Source organism: Balaenoptera ricei, chromosome 17, assembly GCF_028023285.1.
Source record: "Balaenoptera ricei isolate mBalRic1 chromosome 17, mBalRic1.hap2, whole genome shotgun sequence".
In the NCBI taxonomy this organism is placed as follows: domain Eukaryota; kingdom Metazoa; phylum Chordata; class Mammalia; order Artiodactyla; family Balaenopteridae; genus Balaenoptera; species Balaenoptera ricei.
The window spans coordinates 30890520-30917421 of NC_082655.1; the positions used below are offsets into that span (position 1 = coordinate 30890520).

A 26902-nucleotide genomic window follows, 5' to 3' on the forward strand; every position below is an offset into this window, starting at 1 on the left:
TATATAATTAAAATGGAGAACACTAAAAATTAATGTCAAAATGGGAAGATCCTATAAATGATTTATAAAATTATCTACGCCAGAAAGCAGATTCTAAAATACTTGGAATAACTACAAAACCTTTGTACAGGTTTATTTAATAAGTAGCCAATATATTTACATTTACACTTTCAGTTAAATGAAAGCTTTGATTATTTGAGAAAATGTGAGTAATGTCAAGCACCTAAAAATGAACAAGTCATATCAGAAACCAAACACTGAATGGAACATATTTTTATCAGTACTTTGGCAAGTGTAAGAAGTAAGAAGTAAACCAGAGTAATCTTCTAATATCAATCATTGCTTTTAAAAATGAAAAGCACTAATATGTTATATAATTTACTATGGGCATATAATTTTAGTAAATCCATATTTTAAAATTTAATCAACAAGGATAAACCTGGGGATACAGTCTTAGTAAACTTGTATTTTAAAATTTAACCAACAAACAAGCCTGGGAGGTAAACTTTTAAATAAATCAATTAAAGCTAATTTAATAAAGTCAATTTCTTAGTTGTTTTGACCACTGGATGTTTTAATTAGTAGGTCTGGAGTATGAGAGATACTGCATTACAAGTGGTATAAAATTAACTTCAGAGATGAAAAAAGATTGAAAACTTTTTCTGCCAGCTCTTATCCCAAAAGGAGTGGAATGTCAACCCAAAGGAAGTGGTACAACAAGCAATTATAACTTCAAAAGTTCTACTTTTGAGGCATGTCATCAAGCAGCAAGACTGGTACACTCAACACATGTGACAAGCTGAAACCTAAAACTTTCAGAGGATTCTAGTATAGTGCCTCCTGAAGTTGGTATTTGGGGTCGAGGGTGATAAAGCCTGAGGGGTGCAGTTATGTGCCATGGTACCTGGTGATAGGATAAAACTGATCTGTATTACTGTAGCATCATTTTTATTTCATGATAACAATTTTAAAAGTTTTTTACGTACATCAGATAAATTAAGAAGATAAATGCAAAATTCACATGAACCTTAAAAATAAAACAGGCTTCAAAGATATTTCAGGCTTACTGTGGTAGGCACTGCTTTAGACTATACCATTGGACACTTGGGTACTTGTCAAGTACATCCAACTTTAAAGCACATTTGATAGATAAGTTCAAGAGGCATAGATCAATGAAAAAAAAAGTATGGAAGGCCTGGTATACTTCTTGATTTCCCTTTCTTTGTAGTGCCTCTGAGTACATAAGGTGATAGGAGTCCTTTGGTATGTAAGGGAGCTATGCCTGAAGTAACTATGTCAGGATTGCTACTATTGATAAGAAATCTTTTTAAAAATCAAAGCATAAAATGATTAAAGAAACTTTCTCCACTGTGAAGCAAATTTATGTTTTTGGTGTGCAGATGCAACACCAAAATAAGGGGAATATTTTGAAAATGTTTTATACATTGTAACTTGCATGACAGACACTTGAAAATTAAAGTATATTATGACCAATATAGTCTGAAAGTACCTTTTGTCTTAGCATTATATATGTTTAACACAACACCCAAAGTGGTGGCTTGGGGTAGTACAGTAGTTATTCCACCTCTAATGTACAATGTAATCACCTGAGGAGCTTTAAACGAATACTGATAAGTAGGTCCCACCCCAGGGGTTCTGATTTAATTGCTCTGAGGTGACCCTGAGTATTAAGATTTTTGAAAGCTCCCCCAGATGATTCAAAGGTTCTGCCTAGGTTGAGAACTTGGTGTGGTAAAAGAGTATAGTCTCTGAATTACAGATTAACCACTTTGAGGATTTTAGCTAAAATTAAGCTTAAGAAACAAGCTTAGAGAAATTATCTGTAAAATAAAGATAATAGTCTATGATTAAATGAGTTGCACTAGATCTAAATATTGATTTATAGGAAATTCAAGGCAGAAGAACATGTCAGTAAGACTGTGGGGATGTGATCAGCAAAATCCAGACTATGGGACATTCTACAGGAAAAATATGATTTCTTAAAAGCTAAAATTACAAGGTAAAAAAGCAAAGCAAGGCAAACAAATGGAGGGAGAACCTACATCTACAGAGAATTAAGAGACATTTTAACTAATCAAAACATCTAAACATTAGCTGGATGCCGATTCAAACAGCAAACAGTAAAAATACATTCATATTACGTGTATCTTAAACATTTTTATCACATTTGAAGAAATGTGAACTGGGGAAAAGGAAGGATTACAGATAAAATCAGTTGAGAAAGCTGAGTGGCACATGCAAATTCACTATACTATTAATCTCTATATTTATGTATTAATCAAATCAAAGCACAATCATCAGCAAACAGTATGAGTCAAAATAGGCATCTTTTCCCACCTTTACCTGACACTGCTGAAATGCCATTAGTGTATTTTCCTTTTCAGTGAACATCCATAAAAACACTCCCCATCAAAAAGCAAGTAATATTTCTCACAAAACTGCAAAGGCCCACATAAAACATTATCCTCAGTAAACATGCTCTACTGACTTTTTGCACTGAATACTGGCAGAAACCAGAAGACTCTACAATTGTTCCTTTTCAGTCGCAAGGTAGGGTTATTAAACTACCAACAGCAGAAGAATTCATAATTAAGAAACTCAGGACAGTATGGCTAAAAAAGAAACAATGTTGAGGTAAGCTGACGTTTTATGCTAACTATATTTATATTGACTAATGACTAAACTAGAACAATAAAGAGTACATATTAAATAACATCAATCTGTTACACATCTTGAGTTACATGTATAGTATTTCTAGATTCTTTCTCCCAATATTCAGGAATCTTAGTTCTAATGTATCTTAAGAGGTTCTTACTCCTGACAATCTTAAAATTTAGCTATCTTTTCTCTTTGCTAGTAAAGGTAGGTTTCTGCTACTCTCACTTCTCTCTGGAATTCACTGTACAAATCTCTAATACTGCTCTCCTTTTTTTCCTTTTCTCATCATTTCTAATTCTTGAATTCCAACCTTTTCTAATTATCTTCAGTAGAACTGACTTTCAATTTGCACATTTGGGATCTGAAATTGTTTCAAATATTATAGAATTTTTCTTGCTACAAAACGTGCACATTTTAGTAATTTGGGGTGCCACAGTTAACGAATCCTTTTAGGGTAATGATGAGGATAGTGTAAGATCAAAGAAGAGTTACTAAAGTCAAACAGAAGTACCAGGGAAAATAATCCTGGTAGAGGATTAAAAAGGAAGATAATAATAATAAATAATTATATTTAAGTATTAATATCTGATAATAAATTTTCATGTTATCATAGTATATAGAAAAAATACGTTGTTACTAACGTGCACTGGAAGGAAGAACAAAGACAAATGTATTAAACTTACAAAGGCATGTTTCTTTAAACTCACTAAGAGAAAGGACTTTCTAACAGAACTGTCCTAAACTGAAAAGTACTGCCCTTTGAGGTAGTAAGTTTCTTATCACTAAATATATTAAAGCAGAACCAAGAATAGTGTAAAATGTAAAATGAGAGAGGCTGAACTGTCAATTCCAACTTCCAGAGTCTATGGCTTTATGACAAAATATTTACTACAAGTGACATAAGAACTTATTTTAGGATACAGATCAATTTTTAATAAGTACAAGTTTCATTATTTATTTTAATCTATGTCCAAATTTATTCATTAATGCTGTAAGTATTTATCGAGGATGAATTATATGCCTGTACTGTTCTTAGCTCTGCAGATAGTGTATGAAACCCATAAAACCCTGCCCTCATGCCACTTACAGAGGTAGGGGGACAGGAAGGAAACAGAAGAGAAGTAGTAGAGGAGGTGAGTTTATCATATGCAAAAGTTTCCCCAATGTATAAATTTCATGTTAGCATGAAATAAATTCATAATAAATTCATCCTAAATTCTAAGTCACCTCTTCTCCGGCCGTAGGTAGAAATTTTTAATTACTCTTATTTTATATACGTCTCTAGTCAAATTCCTTTTTTAAAAAACATCCTTTTAACATTTAAAATACTTTTTATGTCATTTTACATTTCTTTAAACCCACAGAATGTGCAACACCAAGAGTGAGCCCTAAGGTAAACAACAGACTTTTGATGGAAAAAAAAAAGCAACAACAACTGTTTAGGTACTTAGTAGCTATCAGGCACTAGACCAACACTACACAAGAGAAATACAATGCAAGACATATGCAATTACAAATTTTCTAGTGGACACATGAAAAAAGGAAAAAAAAAGTTAAATCAATTTTAATATATTTACTTCACCCAATATATCCAAAATATTATCATTTCAACATAATCAGTATAAAAATTAATGATATCTTACATTTTTTTCTTTCAATTCTAAATCTTTAAAATCCAATGTATATTTTATATTTACAGATTATCTCTATTTGGACTAGCCACATTTCAAGTGCTCTACAGCTACAAGTGGCTAAGCGCTATTGTATCTATAGGAATTAGTATATTTAACTACATCTCAATGCAGACACCAAATTTCATAGGAAATACCTGAACTTACTTAGATCATATTTAGATTTCATGAAACTTATAGTTGAAAGAATAGATTCATATATCCAAGTTGTTCCAAACATATTTAAGCGTCACCCAATACTGAATCAAGTATCGGTTTTTACATTTAAATTAATTAAAAGTAAATAGAATTAAAACTTCAATTCCTTAGTTGCATTAGCCACATTTCAAGTATTCGATAGCCACATGTCACTAGTGGCTACTGTATTAGATAGTGCAACAAAATGTTTCTAGGCAATGCAGCAAAAAAAGTTTTTAAAATTAAATTTTTTATCATCCATCTTCTTTTTATTTGAATCAATTCTAGTTGAAAACAAGTGAGGAGACTTTTTTCTTTAGAAATCATAACTTGCAGAGTCTTCCACAAGAACTGAGGCAGTTCCTTTGAATCAAAATGTCAATACTCAAAAAAATAATAATAAAAGTCTATTATTTCCAAAGTTAAGTATTCCAATCCCAAAGGAGAGAAAACTCTCAACTCCCTTACTTGATTGAAAATATTGCCATCCACCTTGCCACCCAAGTCAGAAACTTCACCATTACCTAATTGTCACTAAATCCTGTCTTATTAGCTAGGTAATACCTTTTTAAAAAACTTTATTTTATCCCCTTCCACTCTACCTTCTATTGTTACTACCTTTGATCACCTGGGCTATTTTAAAAGTATCCTAAAGCTAATTTTAAATACATAGGGATTATTTTGCACATGTTAACACCCATGTAAATCATCACCAAGAATAAAATACAGACCATCTCCAGTACTCTATATAAAGTTCCCTCCTGCCCCTAGCCAAGCCCTAAACTCCCAGAAACAGGTAGTCTGGTGGACTTTTGACTAGTTTTGCCCTTACGAATTTTATGTAAATGGAATTATACAGTATATAGTCTTTTATGTCTGGCTTGGTTTCTTTTATTAAACTATTATCTTTGAGACTCATCCATGTTGTTGTTACCAATAGAACCTTTTTATTGCTATATTATTTGGAATTATATAAATATTCTGAAATTTATTTATCCAATCTCCTGCTGATAGGCATTCAGGTTGTTTCCAGTTTGCGGCTATTGTGAATAAAGCTGGTAAGATTAATAATGTTGGTTTAAATATTAAAATAACTCAAAATAAATGCTCAAAATATGTTAAACTCTTTTCCTCCATTATGTTGTAGTCACAGTAGAAACGGATGCTGTATATACTACACAGAATGGACTTAGGCACATACAAAATCAGGTTTGCATTTTAAACAAAAGACATGCCATGTATATACCTTCAATCATTATACATGTTAAGTACATACACAATATATTCATCACATAAACAACTGCAAACATTAACACCACATGGATAACAAAATTTGATCCAGTTTATTATCACATTTTAGCATCTGCTTTGTATTTTCTAATGCACGAAGAGATTAATCCAGGCAACCATAACAAGAGAGAAACCGGATACTGTCATCCTATCAATCCCACAAGACAAAGCATGTAAAAACATAATATGTAATATTAAAAGATGGATCTAAGAGGGGTTATAAAAAGTTGATTAGTGTTAATCTGACCATTTAGACAAGCTCAGTAAATCTGAGCACATAAAACTTTCATTACTTAGTAAAATTAGCATCAGCTTATTTCCCTAGCATTACTGCTAAACTGATGTCAAGGTAATGCTTTATGAGCTTATTAGAAAGGAGTGCTAATTTGCATGAATGTGTTAAATAACTGCTGTACCGCCTCCATGCAGGAGATAACATTAAAACAAATCAGATCTGAAATAAGTATTTTATGAAAATTAGTATAACAGCAGTTTATATTATTCTAAAGTTCATTCAATCTTTTATTGAGCATTTTATTGCTATAGGTTGCTTCTCTAGTATTTTAAAGCAAAAGGAAAATCACAAATAGGAATAAACCAAAGTTACTAATCAGATTTATTCAATAAACATGTATATACATGGACAGTGAACCTTTAAAAAATTACTCTTTTGTACAAAGACCACTTGTACTTTGCCTGTAACTACTATAAAACTATAAATTCACACAAAGCAAAAAGATAAGTGAAATCTTCACATTTTCCCCCTTACCTCCCATTCTCTAGCTGCTGCTTCATTAGTAGAATCCTCATTTGTTTCAGATTCTTCAATCTTTTTTACTACTATAAATCCAGGTTCTCTGGTATATTCACCAGTATCTTCTGCATATATTTCTGGACTCCACTGAATGAAGAAGGCATACAAGTGGTCTGTCCTGTTAGAACAAGCAATTATTAGTAATAGACCTAGTATTCTGTGCTGTTAGCTAGAATTTTAAAACTATATTTGTTAAGTATTTTCACAAAACTTGAAGACTTAAAATATACAAAATATATACCATGCTTTATTTAAAAATAAAACAAAGCCCACTACCAGGAAGACATTAACTTAAATTTTTTTGGCTGTGTTCTGTCAAGCTCTGAGAAAACTACATTAGGATTTTCTTTAGCATGGTTTTGACAAGCTCAGATGCTGTCCACAATAATGTTTCTTTTCTTTAAAGAAACTTAGTAATGGAAAGGAGAACTGAACCCACCATTTTGGCCTCATTCACACAATGATCTAATTATCTAAAATATAAGTAAACAACTTACTAATTACCTATTTTGAAACCTGGACATTATACAGATTTTTTCCAAGTTAATAGAAATTTAGTATGTTTAACTTTTAAATACCAGGAACACACAGTGTATTATTGGTTCAGGGATGATCCAACCTTTTAATGCTCTTGTTCCCCTTTTCAATTCTGTTTACTAGAGTAAAGCCTAAATCCCTGATAAACATTATTTGAGGGTCAGCAACACATTTCAAATATGTATGTTTTGTTGGCTTTAATTAGCATGGATAATTGAAAAGTGATTATAAAACTCTCCACTAGCACATACCAATCAATAACCACTGTTCTGGAAATTGTTTCTAATTTAATAAAATTTTTTAATAATGTCATTTCTTATGTGGCAACTAACACTTTAAAAAGGTATTAAGTATCATCTTTCAGATAATTTGTCTCTATGATACCAAGCAATTGTTTTTTCATAAATTACTTAGATACAATACAGTTCAAAATTCTAATAAAACTAATTTTTAATGAACATTAGCCAAGGTGCAAGGACAACATTAAAATGGAAAATTCCATGCAAAAATTAAAATAAAACCAACAGTAATGAGAATAACAAATCCTTACATTATTTTTAACTAAAGATATAATAGGGTTGAATATTTCATTGTAATCATCTTGGTATCGTTGGCAGATCTGAGTATCTGGCTCTTTGCCTTTCATGTACTCATGAATTATGCAAATCATACCATATTTTAAAATTATTCTAATCACATTTTGTTGAATGCACAGACTGTACTGTATATTTAGGTGAGGGGGGAGAGAGAAGAATTTTATTATTATATTCCTGAAAGCAACAGTCTTCAGAGCAACATATAAAGACTTTCCAAGAGGTACACAGACACATAAGATAGTTCTAAGGGAAGTAATCTCTTATGTTGTGCTTCCATATGTTAATCTTATACTAAGATTATACTAAGCTGCCTGAGAACAGTGTGGTCAAGATATCTTACAGATTGCCTGTTCTCTGCTTTCACTAAAGCACTATCATCAGTCATCCAGAATTTTACATGCCATAAACTGTGAAAACCTCCTGGTTGCCCAAAATTGGTACTGAGATGGGGAAAAGTTTTAAAAGACTGGATAACAAGTCCTTTGGCATATCAGGTGGTTTCTAATTCACTGATTTCCATAAAACTGGAGGAGTTTTTAATGAAGTTGTTCACTAATGGTCACTAAAAATAATTCTGATGAAAAGTAAGTAATTTTGGAATATAAATGGAAACATGTTTAAAGAATTGAGTGACATTATTATAATAAAAATTTTCAGTCTCACAGACTTTTTTATGAACAAAGCTTCTCAATACTTGTAATAAAAAGAAAAAAGGGAGGGGGTAGAACTGAGGGGCTGAATCCTATCTCATCATTTCAATGAACAATATTCATCAATGGATACATAAACTAATTGGAGGAAAGCCCTAAATATTTTATTAAGGCATTCCCTATATTTTACTTTTTTATATGTAATAATTATGACAATTTATAATTTATGTTGCTTTGATGAATTGTTTATTAGTAATAATTGTAATGATAAAATTTTCTTGTGTTTAATTAACATTTGGAATAATGCAGTTGTTGATAGACAATTTTCTCTTTGATTTCCACATGTATTGTGAGCAGAGGCATTGTGTATCTTTGTTCAGCACTACCTTTTCAAGTATGTTAGAACAGGAAACAAAGCATAGCATAGTTTTAGAAGGCAGAAATAGTACCTTACTCTGGAGCAAAGGGTAATAACCATGCTTATTGTATATTATAAAAGGTTTAAGTTCCCTAAACTTATGGTTCCTCTTCTTTAACATAACCCATGGCACATGTAGCTGTCACTTGGCCTTCTTCACATCCAACTGTGGGGACTGAAGCTCAAAGAACTCATACAAGTGCTGGTACTGTGACTGCTGCTATTGTGACTCTGTTTTCTGCCAGCATGCATTAAACTGAGGCAGGCCAACTTGTTAGCAAAGTAGGGTAAGCCTTAGACCCTTCACTCTTTTGACAATAATCACAGAAAATTTTTAAATAAATGTAATTCCAGTACACACACACACACACACACAGATAAATGTGTAAGTATAGGTAATTTGTTGCAAAAAATGTAAAAGGGAATAAAAATATAGTACCTTAGAGTAAGATTCTATGAGGAGGTATAATTGAAATACAAATTCAAAGAGAAAAAGTAACGATGCAAATTCTAACTGTTAAAGAGCACATTCAAGTGGTGTTTAAATGGATAATGGTAGAGGGCAAACTGTTACAATGTTTAGATCCTACTGGGAATATTTAAAATATAAATGCAAGTTTTAACTTAAAATGTCAATATTTACAATGCAGTGATGACAGACATCCTTTAGAATTGCTTAAACTTAAGATGAAAAATTTTACTGTGTAGTGGGTATAAAAAATACTTTGAGGACCACATCCTTTTAGTAGCTAATTTAGTGCTATTTATTATATAGTAGGCATTCAGTAAGCATTTGATGAAATTTTTAAGAAAGAAATTATACATCATTACCTGCCTTGAGGTAGGGGCTGTACCAGTTAATATTTTGATGAACCTTCTTGATCTAAGACATTTTAAGTCAGTTTCTTTACTACTAAAACTAGGTATATGTTCACATTTTTTGCATCAAACCATGAAGGGGACTAAAATTAGAAATGGGGTAAATTAAAGAGCGTAAAAGAGGAGCTAAATGATTTTGAATAGCTTTAATGTCAGGTTTTAATCATAAACTATTTCAATACTTTGCTACTGGTGGGATGTATTACACGAAATAATTTCAATTCAAGGAATCTCAATAATGTTTTGAATATTCTGTTGTTGTTTTACCTTTCTTGTGGCACAGCAAACCAATATTCATGTTTCTTATCTCTCTGTGCATACTGTTGCATCGTTGCACTTGCTTGAGATACAAATGTTTTCCTCATAGGTTTTCCAACTCTGAGACATAAGAACTTATGTAATCGATGCCTCCTCTTTTCTTTTAAAAGTGCAGAACCTAGAATTGAGACACAAACAGTGTTTATTCAATTCTCATACACCATGCTTGAATGATTTAAAATAATTTAGATTAAGTAATGCTTATCTCCAAACTTCTGACAAATAATTACAGAATAAAACATCAACTTACTGAATTCTCTTAAGTAGCTTGTATTTTTTCCCATCAGAGGCAAAGTGACAAGTACAGCAGGACTAATGAACTAACAGGCAAAGCATGAGCTGACGTTACATCTAAGTGTTAGGGAAAAGGCTTTGAAAGATCCAGGAACTGTTGTCAAATTTCTGTTTGTGACAACCACACTAAAGTAATCACGTACACATGCGCAATCTTCTGCATGTTCTTTATCAGCCTTCTAGAACAATATCTAAATAAGTCTGTAGAATTTTCAAAGGTTTACTGTAATATGGTTGTTACAGACAAAAATTTAGTAAAAAATCTTGTGAAGCTTTTATATGCATATGAAGGTGTGATAAAAACAATATGCTAGATTCAGCCATCAGTTCGGACAGCCTGAATTATCTCTAACCCGTCCAACCACAGATGCTGACATATGACACACTGAGAGTCTGACAACATGGTTCAATTCAACAATCTAGACATTAATTAGCTTACGAAGGTGGCATACTGTGGAAGACAAAGCACTTAGTTATAGTCAGGAGATCTGGGTACTAGTCATGGCTTTTTTTCTGTGTAATACTGTGCAAGGTACATAATCTATCTGAGCCCCAACATTCCCATCAGGTTAAAAGAGTGAACTTTTACCATTCTTCCTACAATTATATTTGTACATTTTTATATTTATATATTTACAGTTTTATAACTTTTATGATATTATAAAGTCACTAAAGATCAGAAACTTTAAATATTTCCCTATTATAGGATCTCAAGTTACTTAAAATTAGTTACTTAAAACTAAGTTTCTTGTCCCCCCTCCATACACAGGTACAAAAAGAAGAAACCAAACGGTAACAATCCAGGAATACCTATCTAAACTATCTACCAATTTTTCTCCTTTTAGTATTTTGTCATAATGGGATGTCCCTCCCATCAAACCCTGCACCCAAACAAACCCAATAAAATAAAAGTAGTCTACTATATTATTGGGTCAAATGGAAATGCCTCATTTTATCTTTTTCAAAGATTTCAAAATATAAGACAACCAGCAGACACAAACATATCAAATAAAGATATTTATGCCAGTATTCTTTACAACATCAAAGAAATATCTTAATAATATGAATTGTTAATAACAACTGAATGTCTTAATACAGAAATGGCTAAATTACAGGGCCATTAAAAACCATGAAAGAATTATATGGATTCAAGTTGACCCTTGAACAACACGGGTTTGAACTGCACAGGACCACTTATATGCAGATCTCCTTCAAATAATACATACTATAATACTACAATACATGGTTGGTTGAATCCATGTATGCAGAACCACAGATATGGAAGGCTGACTGTAAACTTATACATAGATTTTCGAATGTGGGAGAGGGGTGTGTGTCACCCCTTAACCCCTGAGTCGTTCAAAGGTCAACTGTATAATGACATGGGAAAATGTTTATTACATAATATACTAAGTAAAAAAAGCAAGAAACAACATATAATCCCGATTTTATATGAATAATACACATAAGATACATACAAAAACTAGCAAAATTGTATGTGTCTGTGTGTATGTATATACACATACACACTAAAGATCAAAGATAAATACACCAAATATTAACAATGATCATTTCTAGGTGATGAACTCCAAGTAATTTTTATAAATTTTCTAAAAACTTCCTACATTTGTCAAATGTTCTTTAATGAACATTCATTAGTTCTGAATAAAGAAAAAAATTACAAAAGAAAAAATATTCAATCTTTTATAGAACTTGCTTTGAGTAAATGAATTCCTGAACATCTACTGAATATAATCCTTAGGTCTTCAGTATACCTAAATTAGACAATACAAAGAAAATTCAGTGTTTTTAAAAACTGAATCAAACCTTTGTGTGTTGCTGGTAGGAATGTAAAATGGTGCAGCCACTGTGGAAAACAGCTCAATGGTTCATCAAAAAATTAAACACAGAATTACCATAGGATCCAGCAAATCCACTTCTGGTATATATCCAAAAAATTGAAAGAAGGAAATCGAACAGATTATTTGTACACCAATGTTCATAACAGCATTATTCACAACGGCCAAAAGGTGGAAACAACCCAAATGTCCATCAACAAATGAACATATAAAGAAAATGTGCTGTGTACAGTAGAATATTACTCAGCTTTAAATAGGAAGAAATTTCTGACATGGTACAACACAGATGAAACTTGAGGGCACTATGCTAAGGGAAATAAGCCACACACACAAAAGGGAAAATATGGTATAATTCCACTTATATGAGGTACTTAGGGTAGAGACACAAATTCACAGAGACAAAAAGTAGAATGGTGGTTGTCAGGGACTGCAGGGAGGAGAGACTGGAAGTTACTGTTTAATGGGTACAGAGTTTCAGTTCAGGAAGATGAAAAAGTTCTGGAAATGGATAGTGGCGATGGTTGTACAACAATGTGAATGTACCTAATGCCACTAAATTTTACATTAAAAATGGTTAAACTGGTAATTTTTATTTTATGTATATTTTAACAATTAAAATTTTTTAATTAAAAAAACTGAAAGTTAATACGTAAATTGGATTAATTAGAATCAATACTCCAAAAGAACATGAGAAATGTTAGCTAAGATACTTGAGCTATACACCTTTTAACCCATAATGTACTAAGCGGAAGCACTGTATATTAGAAATAAAAGACAAACTATTACTATAATTTTCATAAGTAAGTAGTATGAAAAAACAAAATGGTGTTTTAATTTATCCTTAGTACTGCTTTTTAAAGGAAAACATTTAATCAGACAATGATGGAACTTGTGGATACTTGAAAGAATTTCAGAAATAGATTTTTATGTCTAACTGCATTTTTTAAAAATGATGGGATTACAACTTCGGCAATTGCAAATTGCAAGTACGATATTACATATGCAATTTTAAAAGGTATTCTAATGATGAAACATACCAAGAACTAAAAGAGAAATGGAGAAATCAGAGGCATTATGGAACTTGGGTGCACTTTCAAGAAATAAATTGTTTAAAGACAGAATGCAGTGAGTGAGGAATGTTTAAACATGGTGGAAAAGATGCTCATTATGTGTACAACCCACTGTGGGATAAGAAAAGACAGGAGAAACCAGAGACTATGTACTTGTCCCCAGAGAAACATCAGTCAAGGGCTACTAGATCATCCTTCAGAGTGGCCTAAGATACAGCAGCTTTTGAATCAGTGAGGAAAGACGGAGACAATATACAATAAGATAAACTAACTTTATATATTCCTTAACACTTACCTTCTATATTGGTTGTTGCTATTTTATGCTTAATTTCTTTTTGTGACACCTGTTGAATATTTTCCCTTTGCTGTTTAGTTTGTTGCATTGTATGGGTTTTCCAGAGTTTCCGTAGCTCTTCTACCTCAGTCTCTGAGTCCTGATTTTGTTCCTTTCTTTGTTTTCCTTTGTTGACAATTGGCTTTTGTTTAAATTCTATTGCTTCCTCACAGGGCATACCTTCTTTTTCACCTTCTTCATGGTGTAATGAATTCTCATTAAGAAGAAAATCCTGGTCTGCATTACCTTTTATACCTGTGCTTTGTTCTTTAGGACCTGATATTTCTTGAAGATTATCTGTAGTCTGATCTCCTTCCTTAGTAGCCATTTCAAGATTATTTAAATCAGTTTTAAAAGAAAGAGTCCCAACTTCATTGGTAGTATGTCCAGAATCGGATTTTAAGTGGTCAAGAGTACTAGCAGCCTCTGTTATGACTGTCAAACATTCTACTCCACTCTGACTGACGGTTTGCACAGATTCTGATGACGCACCAGATGATTTATCTTGTCGCAGCTCATCTGAAGAAACAAGCTCCTCTCGTATAGGAGAGAGTTCTGATTCCGTGAACACATCTTCAGAAAGAGACTCCTCGGTGCTCCTAGGAGCAGTGCTGGCACTATCATTACCTGCATCGCGAACTCTTGAGTCTATTTCATCAGTATTAGTTCTTGTCATTTTCTTTAAATGGCAGAAGTCCCTTCCCGATAACTGATCTATCTCTCTGTCAGTAAACAAAATTTAAAGTTATTACTTTTTAAATTGTAGAATTTTATTTTCCACAAACTTAACACTGAATTAATATCACTAAAAAAGGCTTTCCTAAAAGGATGTAGCATACATCTCTTAACAGCATATCAAAAATTTGATTGATTCCTATAGACCATGTAATTAAGTCAAGTTTTGCATCAACTGCTTAAGATCTGGGAAATATCAATGTAAGATTTCCTGAATTGATCTACCTGAAGAGAAGTTGAAGATACAAGTTCTGGGTGAAGCTATAATTCTAAACTAAAATTTATTCACTGATGAAATATGCAAATAAAATTTTGATTAAAATTTTAAATGTTTTAATAAAATAAAAATACACTGACTGATATTACACACACACACACACACACACACACACACACACACACACAGTGCTTATTTACATTTAAATAGAAATTAAACTAAAATAAATGACTCAAATGCAAAGCTAAAAACCAACCTGAAAAGAACTGAGGCAAAAGTGCTTAGAGGTTAGATATTAGTTAGCTGAATGGTTCATCATTACTTCTAGATTTCCATGTTTAATGGCATTTGTATATGCAAGCACTAATGTTCAATGGTTAGACAGTTTAAGTTCTGGAAGGAGACAGTGTAAACGCTATATGAAATACAAGTCTGCAATTCAAAATGATGGCTAAAAGTAGTTTCTGATAAACGGAAATTGCATGAGTTCTTAGTGGAAAAAGTATTAACATTTATGCAAGTCTGAGAATAGGAAAGACTGGAAGTAAGCCGACGCACAATTTATTGGCTACCTCTGGATGGTGAAGTTGGGTCACTCTTTTCCTCTTATTCTAGTACTCGATATTTTTTATAATGATATGCATAATTTTCATTGTGCACAGGATAGGTAAAATTTATTTTTAAAAAAGTATTAATTAGTTGAAGTCCAGTCCCTACCTCTGCTTCCCTTGTACTGACTGATTCACCTTAAGAAATGTATGTAAGCATCTAATCTGTGCTATTAAATGTGTAATAGTGTCATCTACTGGTGAGCCCCTAAAACTGCATATATAGGGTCTTGGAACTTGGCAAAAGTTTTGAGAAACTGTACCTGTAGATTTAATAAGACCCTTAGGTATGAGATAAAGTTAAGTAAACCTAACAGTATATAGATTTAGATACGTGTTGCAACCTTATTTTTTTATGTCAATGATGCTGCTATTGCTCAATATAGTTCCTGAACAATACCTTTGCGATTAACTTCCCAAGCAGTGTAAGACAGAAGAAAACCAATCAAATCTTACACCTCATTTTTACCATACATGACATTATCTGAGTTGTTGCCAAATATTGTTTTTAATCAATTCATAAGGCAGCAATGAAAGATATTTCTTTTGGAGTAACTTTTTTAAAGGTTTGGATCAAATAGATGGTCTTTCCAGGTGACGTTGTGAATGATAAAACAGTGATTTACAAGAGGAAGGGCCCTATAGCATCTGTATAGAATAGTTATGGATCATTCAGCATAACAGAATCCCAAAGTATCCTAATACAAATGGAAAAGCAGGGCAAGATAAAATGGATCTCACCAATGACTGGCAACATATACATACATATAATCTTCTTGTTTCTCTTTTAATCTAATCCTTCACTCTTTCACCTTTGTCTTACCCCTCCACCTGCCACAATAATCTTTATTTGCTGAGACTGATTTTGGATGATGATATATTAAATAGCTAACATAGAGGCAATCCTAGGAATAATCTGCACCTCTAAGGATGAGACCAAGCCAAAACAGTATCTACTGGGGGGCCGTTATAATGGAGACTGTTTATATAAAAGATTTTATTCTACCATAGGTATTCTAACAACTCATGTAGTCTGCCTCAGAAACAAAAATAATTTGCTCTCCGTCTCCTTTGTAAGTAGTTCTGTCTCACAGGGGTTAATTTTAAAACAACCATTATCATCCCTGTGGGCTATTATAGGGATAGAAATCTCAGTATCAGTTGAAGTGAAGCCAGTTTTTAAACTGTTCACAAAGTCATGTATGGAGGAATGGGGGAGTTCTTTTCTATTACACATCAATTTTCTTCTTTTGTCCTTCCCTTCCTTTGTTTGTATACCTGTCTTTTATTTTCTTCTCCTTTTATTTCTTATCCTTCCCTTTTCTCTCTGTTATTCCTTTAGTTAAACACATTACTTTCAAAGGCTATGCTGACCTGTAGCCTCACATCTATGTTACCTGAAACACACAAATTCCCTAACCAGTATATTCCAAGGTTAACTCTTTAAATTTGTGCAATCTGTGGGCCTTCTTCCCTGTATTTTATACTGTTCTGAGAGAAGGGTGCAAACATATAAATCAATAAAAGACAAAGCTGCGCTGGCTTTATTAATGTCAGGTCTTTGCTCACGTGACCTCCCCCAAATCCCACACCCAACTCTTCAGGCTCTTCTAAGGAAAATTTGAAAGCTACCCTTGATTACTTATATTACCTTAAATTACTAATAAAAATAATTTGAATTTACCTGAATAAAATGGGCTGGTAAACATTGAATTAAATGAGTACTATAGGTTACTTTTAAATATCAGGTTCTCTGACCAAATATACAAATATAAACCTAAAACAATTCTTAACTATTCTAGTGCAGTAAGAATAATCTTTTCAATACTACATATATTTCTGTTTCATTAATGATAAAATGAAAAGCAGCTATAAAAAAACTATTAAAAAATACTTCAGAGTTATTAGACCAGGGTCAACTATCTAGATGAAATAAAATTGCAAAGAGTATAAATATCACTCTTACATGGGTAAGGATTCCTTTATTTTGCTATCGAAAATTTCTTTGTACATTGCAGCTGACATCACCTCTTCCATTGGACACATGATGCCATATTCCTCACAGCCATTCTCTTGAACCAAGGGGTCAGTTTTATGTGGATCAAACATTATATTATTTGGTGTAACTAGCAACACACCACTGACTGTGCCCTAAGATGAAAAAAGAAAATAGTGTTTAATCTTCAAAGTTTAAATTTTCAAAAATTATTCTAGATATTTTTATTTCCGACGTTAGGCCACCTACCACATATAAAAGTAGTATAGTCAAGCACTATGGCATTCTCATGAAAATGTTTTTAATAACACTCAAATTTTCCCAGTAAATTCTCCTTGTTAGCAGAGGCAAAATACAAAGAATATCATGTTCACCCTCAATCAATCAAGTCAGGAATTAAAATTTGCAGCCTCAGTAAAATGCTGAGTTATATCAGCAAGATAACTTCACTAATATAAGAAGGATTGTAAAGTCCTTCAAGGCATGAGCCATGTTTTACATTAACTTGCATACAGTCTCCTGTGTTCTTCCGTCACTACAGGTATCAAATCGTTTCATGCACACACTGCAGGTTTAATAAATAATGTGCTGATAACTCAATCCATTATAAAAGGAAAATTGTATAATCTGTTTAAAATATCTTTAAAAAAAAAAAATCTCTATTTCACTCGATTCTGCTACTGCCTAGTTATGTGACCTCTGACAAGCAAAGCCTCTGGGGTTGTTTCTTCATCTGTAAAATTAGGTAGATTAGATTACTTCTAAGGCATACAGTAATTATTTTATCATGAAAAGCTATGAAATTTTAAATATATTTATACAAATAGTGATACAAATATAAAGAGTCCAACCCTCTCATCTTACAAATGAGCAAACTGAAGTACGTAAGAAGCTGATCCCACTACTATTAGCTAATGTTTCTTGAATGCTTTGTATGTACCACGCTTTATATATATTATTGTTCATTTATATATATTATTGTTCAATTATAGCTCTGAGATGAGAATACAGGTGGGGAAATTAAAATTGAGAGAGGCTAGGCAATTTGTCCTAAATAATAAATAACACAGCTAACTAATAAGTGGCAGGACCAAGATCCAAAATCCAAGCAGTCCATGCTTTTTACTATAATATCTTCACATCTGAGTTACAAACAATAATCACTTCAACTCAAGTACCAAATATTCCTTAATCCTATTTATTTATTTTTATTGAAGTATAGTTAATTTACAATGTTGTGTTAATTTTTGCTGTACAGTAAAGTGATTCAGTTATGTATACATTTTTTCTTAATCCCATTTTCAAACTCCCATTCCACTACATCCTGTAAGAATAAAAATAAAGAGCCAGACAGAAATCTAAAACTAAACCAAATAATTACTTCAAAGTTGTCTTTTTTTTCTGAAGCTATCAATAGAAAAACTTAAATCTTGCTTGATTTGGTATCACACCCTCCTTCCAAGTCCATATTCAGCTCTGTGAATTTATCTGATTTAACTTTAAGAATGTAAAACTTAAGTTATGACAGACACTAACTTTAGAAACAAAAAAAATAAAAAAAAAATCCTACTAAAAATGGTCACCCAATCACAAATGAAAAAAAGTTATTGCCAATGTTCGAGATTATAAAATACGCTTATTATTTACAGTAACTGCATGAAATACTGGAGAGAAGAATACGTGTGTGTGTGCATTTTGGTGGGGGAAAGGGAATCAATTTCAAACTCTGACTAGCATTTCTTTTAGTTCAGACCATGGACCTCCTAAATAAGGAGGAACTTTATGTAAACCACAGCCTAATCATCTTTTGATCAATATTTTATTTTATTATTTTTTAACATCTTTATTGGAGTATAATTGCTTTACAACGTTGTGTGAGTTTCTGCTGTATAACAAAGTGAATCAGCTATATGTATACATATATCCCCATACCCCCTCCCTTTTGTGTTTCCCTCCCACCCTCCCTATCCCACCCCTTGATCAATATTTTAAACAGATTCATGTACATTATGTATTCCTGGATCACATGCCAACTCAAATCAATGAGTGATGATAAAATATGTTGCAGGGACATTTACACTGCCAGGGATAATCCAAGAAATAAATAATCAAGAGTAGAGTATATACAATATAAAAAAGCTGAAAGATTTCCAATCTTTAATACCTTCCTCTATCTCACCATGTCTACAAGCAAGTTATATGAGAAATGAAACCAATCAGTAAGGATTAAGGAAAGCAAACTTCAGGTTCTCTGAAAGACTTCTGGTCATTCTTGATTTTATAAATTTCATCTGAGCATTAGTTTTAAATGATGATATAATATTTGGTTCACTGGCATAACACTACATCTTTTGCTTTAGAGGATTTTCATTAAAGACAATGATTACTAGGTATTATAGAAAAGGCCCAGTGTAATAGTAATACTTTAATTCACTATACACATGAATACTATAATCTTAGTAGTGTAATTATAGAAACCATTTGAAAAGCCTCTCAAAACCGTACTTCTGCTACTTGGATTACAAGGGGCTTGAAGCCCTATAGCTTAACACTGGAATGATCAATCTGCTAATGTTACATTCCAGGAATTCGCCCTTATTTGCTACTATTGAAGGATGCACTGATATATTCTTCAAGCTTCTTTCCCTCTGCCTTTAGCTGGAGCTCTTTGAGGTATTCTGTGAGATGTCAGGTGCCTCCATAAATCAAAAGAGACAGCCATGAGAAACATTACAACACAAAATTCACAAAAATCTCTTCAGAAAGTAGCCTCTCAAATTCCTTTGGCCAAGATCAAGTCTGAAATCATAAACTCATACTAAACCATTACCATTTCATTCTTTTTAAATACTGTTTCATAAATGTAGACATATTTTCAGGAGCAAGAGCATACTGTAAGTTAAGAGATTTCCAATTAGCATATCTTAATCCACATGACCTTCAGAAACTTTAAGCACCTACTTCCCTTTAGTATTAGTAACTTCCAATTTTTTATGTGCAATTACTTGACTAATCTTCCAAGAAGGAATTACTTCTATTAGAAAATAAAGTCTATTTCTGAAAGAAAAGATACCACTTACATTACAATATTTCTGTAAATACTAAAAGATAGAAGACTATGATTTGGGAACTCATCCCAGGAGAAATAAAAGCTTGTACTGATTTTTTTTTTCAGTCTTAAGTCCACAGGAATTTAACCATTACAATAATTGTTGATAAATTTCCATAATTTTATATAATCTTTACTACAATCAACCTGTAAGAAGAAGAAAGAAGATGACTTGTATGAGAAAGCATCTTTTCCTGATTACTTTCTTATAAGAGATTATGTTCCAAGGACACCAGTGCAAGCCATTCCTAACCCTGCCAATGACTTTATCTTTTCTTTGATTCTTAAACAAAATTGTTATTCAAATACTTCCAACTAAAATTTTGCTTCTAGCCAAGAACTAATTCTGCCTAAAGCTACTAAAACACATAAAATACATGAAATAACTCTTTTCCGATACTATAATGCTGAATAAGGGGAAACAAATCAGATGAGATCTACAAATGCCCCAGCACACTGGGTGGAGTCTCCTGGCCACAGACAGAGACAGGAAAGGAGAGAACACTCCCTGCTGAGAAAGCTTTGGAGATCTACAGAGGATCCTTTTCCAAGGTTCCAGCTGAGGACTGATTGCCACCTGTGTGAAAGCAACTATCCAAGGATGAGAAAAAAAGCACTCAAAAGAAGCTGAGAAAACAATCCCTAGAGTCCACAGAGTCAGAAATAGCTTGTGTTCTCACCAACCAGAGCAAAAACCCTTGTAATTTACAGCACCTCAATATTCAGAAGGGTATTGTCTCAGTAAGGGGAAAACTAGTTAAAGGCTTAAAAGCTGCTCTGGTCATGCCTGACAAAACTTAAAAGCAAGCCATGACAGGATGAAGCTGTTTCCAAGAAACAACCGTGTCACAGAAAAATGCGCAAGAATATGTATAGAAATACAAAAATATCCAGCACCCAACAAGATAAAAATCCATAATATCTGGTATCCAATTAAAAATTACTAGGCATGCAAACAAACAGGAAAATATGGCTCACAGCAATAACAAAAATCAATTAACTGAAACAAACCCAAAAGTGGAAGAGAGAAAAGAATTGGTAGAAAAAGACATTAAAACAATTATTTTAACTATAGTCCATATATTCAAGAATATAGAAGAAAGATTTTGCGTGGTAAGTAGGGACATGGAAGACATAAGTGACCCAGTTTAAACTTAGAGGGGAAAAATACACTGGATAGAATACCAGATTAGATTTGGCAGAAAAATAAATTACTGAACTTAAAGATACAGCAATTGAAATTGTCCAAAATGGAGAGAGAGGAAAAAAAGAGCAGAGTATCAGTAAGCTATGAAGCACAACATCAAGCAACCTAAAATACGCATAACTGGAGTTTCCAAAGAAGAGGAGATAATGGGGGAGAAAAAACATTTGAAGAGATATGGCCAAAATTTTTCCAAATTCGATGAAAACTATAAACCTACAGATCCAAGAAGCTGAACGAACCTCAAGTAAAACAAATATGAAACACACACCAAGGCACATCATAATTAAACTGCTCAACAATATCAGAAAAACAAACAACCCAATCAAAAAATGGGCAGAAGACCTAAACAGACATTTCTCCAAAGAAGACATAGAGATAGCCAAAGGCACATGAAAAAGATGCTCAACATCGTTAATTATTAAAGAAATGCAAATCAAAACTACAGTGAGATATCTCCTCACACCAGTCAGAATGGCCATCATCAAAAAAATCTACAAACAGTAAATGCTGGAGAGGGTGTGGAGAAAAGGGAACCCTCCTACACTGTTGGTGGGAATGTAAATTGGCACTATGGAGAACAGTATGGAGGTTCCTTAAAAAAGTAAAAACAGAGCTACTATATGATCTGGCAATCCCACTACTGGGCATATATCTGGAGAAAAACATGGTTTGAAAAGATACATGCAGCACCCCAATGATCACTGCAGCACTGTTTACAACAGCCAAGACATGGAAGCAACCTAAATGTGCATCAACAGATGAACGGTTAAAGAAGATGTGGTACATATATACAATGGAATATTACTCAGCCATTAAAAAGAATGAAATAATGCTGTCTGCAGCAACATGGATGGACCTGGAGATTATCAATACTAAGTGAAGTAAGTCAGACAGAGAAAGACAAATATATATTGCTTATATGCGGAATCTAAAAAAAAAAACAAAACATACAAATGAACTTATTTACAAAACAGAAACAGACTCACAGACATAGAGAACAAACTTATGGTTACCAGCGGGGAAAGGTGGGGAGGGAGGGATAGACTGGGAGTTTGGGAGTGATCTGTACACACTACTATATTTAAAATAGATAACCAACACTGTATACTACAGGGAACTCTGCTCAATATTCTGTAATAACCTAAATGGGAAAAGAATTTTAAAAAGAATGTATATGTAAAAAAATAATAACAATAAAATTAAAAAAAATAATCAACTTGCTCAAAATCAGTGATAAAGACATCATCTTAAATGCAAACAAAGAAAAAAATATATTTTATACAGCACACCAAATACAAAAATAATAGAAGACTTCTCTTCAGAAACAGTGCAAGCCAGAAAACAGTAGAGATTTGAAAGAAACATCTTTAAAGTTCTGAAAGGAAAAGAAAACCCTGTCAACCTAAAATTCTATGCCCTGTGAAAATATCTTTAAAAATTAAAGAAAATACCAAAGCTATACGAATAGCAAATAAGCAAATGAAAAGATGCTCAGTATCATAAGTCATTAGGGAAATGTAAATTAAATGAGTTACCACTAAAGACCAATAAGCGTAACTAAAATCTAAAACACTGACCACGGTGAATGCTGGTGAGGATGTGGAGCAACAGCAGCTCTCAGTCACTGCCAGCAGGAATGGAGAATAACAGCCACTTTTGGAAGGCAGGTTGGTAGTTTCCGACAGAGCTAAACACAGTCTTAGCACACGATCTAACAATCACATGCCTTAGTATTCAACCAAAGGTAATAAAAACTTATACAAAACCTGCAATATTAATGTTTATAGTAGCTATCTTCATAAGTGTCCAAACTTGGAAGCAACCAAGATGCCCTTCAGTAGGTGAATGGATAAACTGTTGTACTGCACACCCACAGCGATAAAAACAAATGAGCTGTCAAGCCATGAAAGATATGGAAGGCTCTTAAATGCATACTGCTAAGTGAAAGAAACCACTCTGAAATCATTCAATCATACTTTATGATTCTAACTGCATGACACTCTGTAAAAGGCAAAACTATGGAGACAGCAAAAAGATCAGTAGTTTCCAGGGGTCCAGAGGAAGGGATGGATGAACAGACAGAGCACAGAAGATTTGGGAGGCAATGCAACTATTTTGCATGATACTGTAATGGTGGATACATGTCATCATACATTTCTCAAAACCCACAGAATGTATGACACAAAGAGTGAGTTCTGATGTAAACTATGGAAACCCACTTTAAGTATAAGACACAGTCTAAAAGTAAAAAAATGGAAGAGATAAATCAAGTTAACACTAACTGACCAGAAGCTACGTGACTACATTTGTATCCATCAAAGCAGATTTCATAGCAAAGAGTTTTACCAAGAATAGTCTTTCATAATTAAACAAATCAATTCATCAAGACAATATAAGAATCCAAAACATTTTTATACCTAACCACAGAGTTTCAAAATACACACAAAAAAACTGATAGAACTAGAAGGGGAAATAGACAAATCCACAATTATAGAGGTATTTCAACATCCTTCTGTCAATAATTGATAGAACAAAAAGACAGAAAATCAATAGTAACACTCAACTTGATTTAATTGACATTTATAAACTATTTCTCGCAACAACAGCAGAATACCCATTCTTTCCAAGTACACATGTAACATGTGTCAAGATATACCACATTCTGCACCATAAAACGTTAAGCCTACAAATAGTAGTATGTTCTCTAACCACATGGAAAAACATTAGAAATCAGTAACAGAAAGATATCTTGAAAAACACCAAATATTTGGAAACTAAGAAACTTCTAAATATTCCATGGGCCAAAAAAGAAATAAAGAGAAAGTATTATGGACTGAATGAAAATGAAAATACAACATATCAAGACTGTGGATTCAGTTAAAACAGTACATAGGGGGAAATTTATAGCACTAAACACCTATTTCAAATACCCATAATTTATGAAATATGACTATAAAGAAATGGTTCTCACGTGTGACTTCTCAAGTGGGTATCATACTATAATTACTTTCTTAGCAACACGTGGAGTTTATTTTGAACACTATTGTACTTTACTATAATTCCCTTTGCAGACTAGAAGTTCTCTGCTTTAGAAAAGCAGCAACGTGTGGTAGATAAAACACAGATTCAAACTGGGTTTGAATTCTAGCCAGGATAGAGAAACCCTGGACTCATTAACCTTTTCTGAAAGTTTTTTTTTTTTTTTTCCTGTGAAGAAGGAATAGGACTGCCTATTTCACAAGATTATTTTAAATTGATCATCATGTGCTGATGCTGATGACTAAAAATGTAAATGCAAAACTGTCATATTTTAGTAATAAATAAAAAATGATTAAAAGTTTTTTCTAAAGTTTTATCCATTACCTTGCCACTGGTAATATATCTGCAATTAATTTTAAGAAATTTCTCAGTAAATGCTTCTTCCTCCTCAGAAGTTGAAGATACAACTCGTGCAGGTCGAATACCAGTAAAAGCAGATGAGAGAGTTTCTTCTTTCGGGTGGACTACATCAGGATTCTTTAAAAAAAAAAAAAAAAAAGATAAAGACACTTCAGAGAACTAAATAAAACTAAGCACATTGTTAAATGCAAATGAATAGCTCTCCCCAGTAAGTGTTTTTCCTTCTCATCACATTCTGTAGATCAGCTCAAAACGTTTTTATGTAAAAAAATATGGGAAAGAATGTCACTTCTTTTACATTTGGTAAAGATCTCTAATACAGCTTAAACTTAAATTTTCAATTACTTTTTTAATGGGAATATATATATACTGGTTATAATATATGTGTGTGTGTGTGTGTGTGTGTGTGTGTGTGTGTGTGTATGTACACACACACATACACATTCAGTTGCTCCTGAATCAAATCACTGGTCCTGATCATTTAATATATCACTCAGGTGCTGGGAGCAGAGAAAAGGTGAGTGCTTGTCTGTGAAACCTAGGAATTCAGCAGAATCCATTCACTGAAGAGCCTGTTAAAATCTCAAGCTATAAAGAATTTATCAGTACCATTTTACAAAGTATTAATTAGTTAGATCATAGATTCTTAACTTTTTTGATGCCATGGACCATTCCCACAGTGAAGCCTATAGACCTCCTTTTCAGAATGTTTTTTTTTTGAATACTCAAAATAAATACAGAATTACAAAGAAAAACAATTATATTGAAACAATTATCAAAACACTTTTTAATCAGAGATATATTTATTTATAGATATATATGCTTCTTTATTAATACATTAAATAACAAGATCTAGTGATGACTCATAACGATAATTTTGAAGTACATGGCCATAAACAACATTCTGTGATATCTACAACAACTCTAAATTGATTTGAAAATATGTCAGTTCTATTGGGGACAAAGTCACAGGTATCCCTGGTGCTTTTCTATAGTTTGCTGCTTATATTCTTAATCTTTAAAAATGTTAGATTTCACTTAAAATTTTTTCTAGCCAAGTTCACAGAACTCATAGTTTTCCCAAAGTTCAATATTCTGTACAAATGTAGGAAGGTTAGACAGATGCCTTTTAATCTTTGTTTTAAATACCTCCACAGAGGCATTTCATACCTTATAAGTAAATGCACAATGCCTTATATAATAGTTTTCATAGTAGCAAGGTTCTTCAGAGCTTTGAACTAAAATCTGCCACTTTGTAATTAACACCTAATAGTTATGATTTGGCCTTCTGTAATAATAAACTAGACTGCTTCCTCTTCAGTCTCACAGACTTTGAGATACTTGAAAAGAACTATCAAATTTTAACATAACTTTTTCTACTCTAATAAATGGATCTAATTCCTTAAATTCTGTCCTATATAGGACAGAATTTTTAGACTTCCTTTCTAAATTTCATATACCCTTCCTAAAATATAGGGCTGAATCCCAAGCACTTGGGCAGATACTCAACAGACATTTTTTGAAGGTAGACCAGTTCAGAACACTGCAAAACAGCTACATTTAATACAGTTATATTTTTAAAAAACCTAAAATGGAATTATATTTTAACAGCTACATGACACTGTTATAGCATTATTATCAATCTTTTCATTTTGTGATGCAAACTAATAACTTTACATTCATCCTGTTGTCTCTGGCAGTTACTGTATCTAAGAGTTTTACATCATATATAAATTCATTTAGCACAGATAATTAAATAAGGGACATTAATAATAATATTAATTGATATTTATGAATACCTTTATATTTAAGTATATTATAAAGACCATTTCATTTTCAAATCACTCATAAGGTATATACTATTACCTTAATTTTTAAGGAAACGTATGCTTGGCCAAATTCAGTAACTTGCCCAATGAGTAAGATGAACCTGAGAAGAAAACCCATGTTGCCAACACATGAACTAGTGAGCTTAACTGCACTACTATATGCTTTCCATTTCAAACATTCTTCTAAAAGATTGCG

At 32.6% G+C, this 26902-nt stretch overlaps 1 protein-coding gene across 6 annotated transcripts in view; it reads right to left on the bottom strand.

Moving 5' to 3' along the window:
* OXR1 (oxidation resistance 1) overlaps positions 1-26902 on the bottom strand; it is a 475322-nt gene that overhangs the window by 40222 nt on the left and 408198 nt on the right. For all 6 annotated transcript variants that reach the window (XM_059901532.1, XM_059901530.1, XM_059901534.1 and 3 more), the window contains 5 exons: positions 24842-24994; positions 17133-17317; positions 13568-14328; positions 9999-10167; positions 6607-6769 (listed from right to left, as the gene is read on the bottom strand). In XM_059901532.1, the coding sequence (XP_059757515.1) occupies positions 6607-6769; positions 9999-10167; positions 13568-14328; positions 17133-17317; positions 24842-24994 (1431 nt within the window). The remainder of the gene's footprint in view (positions 1-6606; positions 6770-9998; positions 10168-13567; positions 14329-17132; positions 17318-24841; positions 24995-26902) is intronic.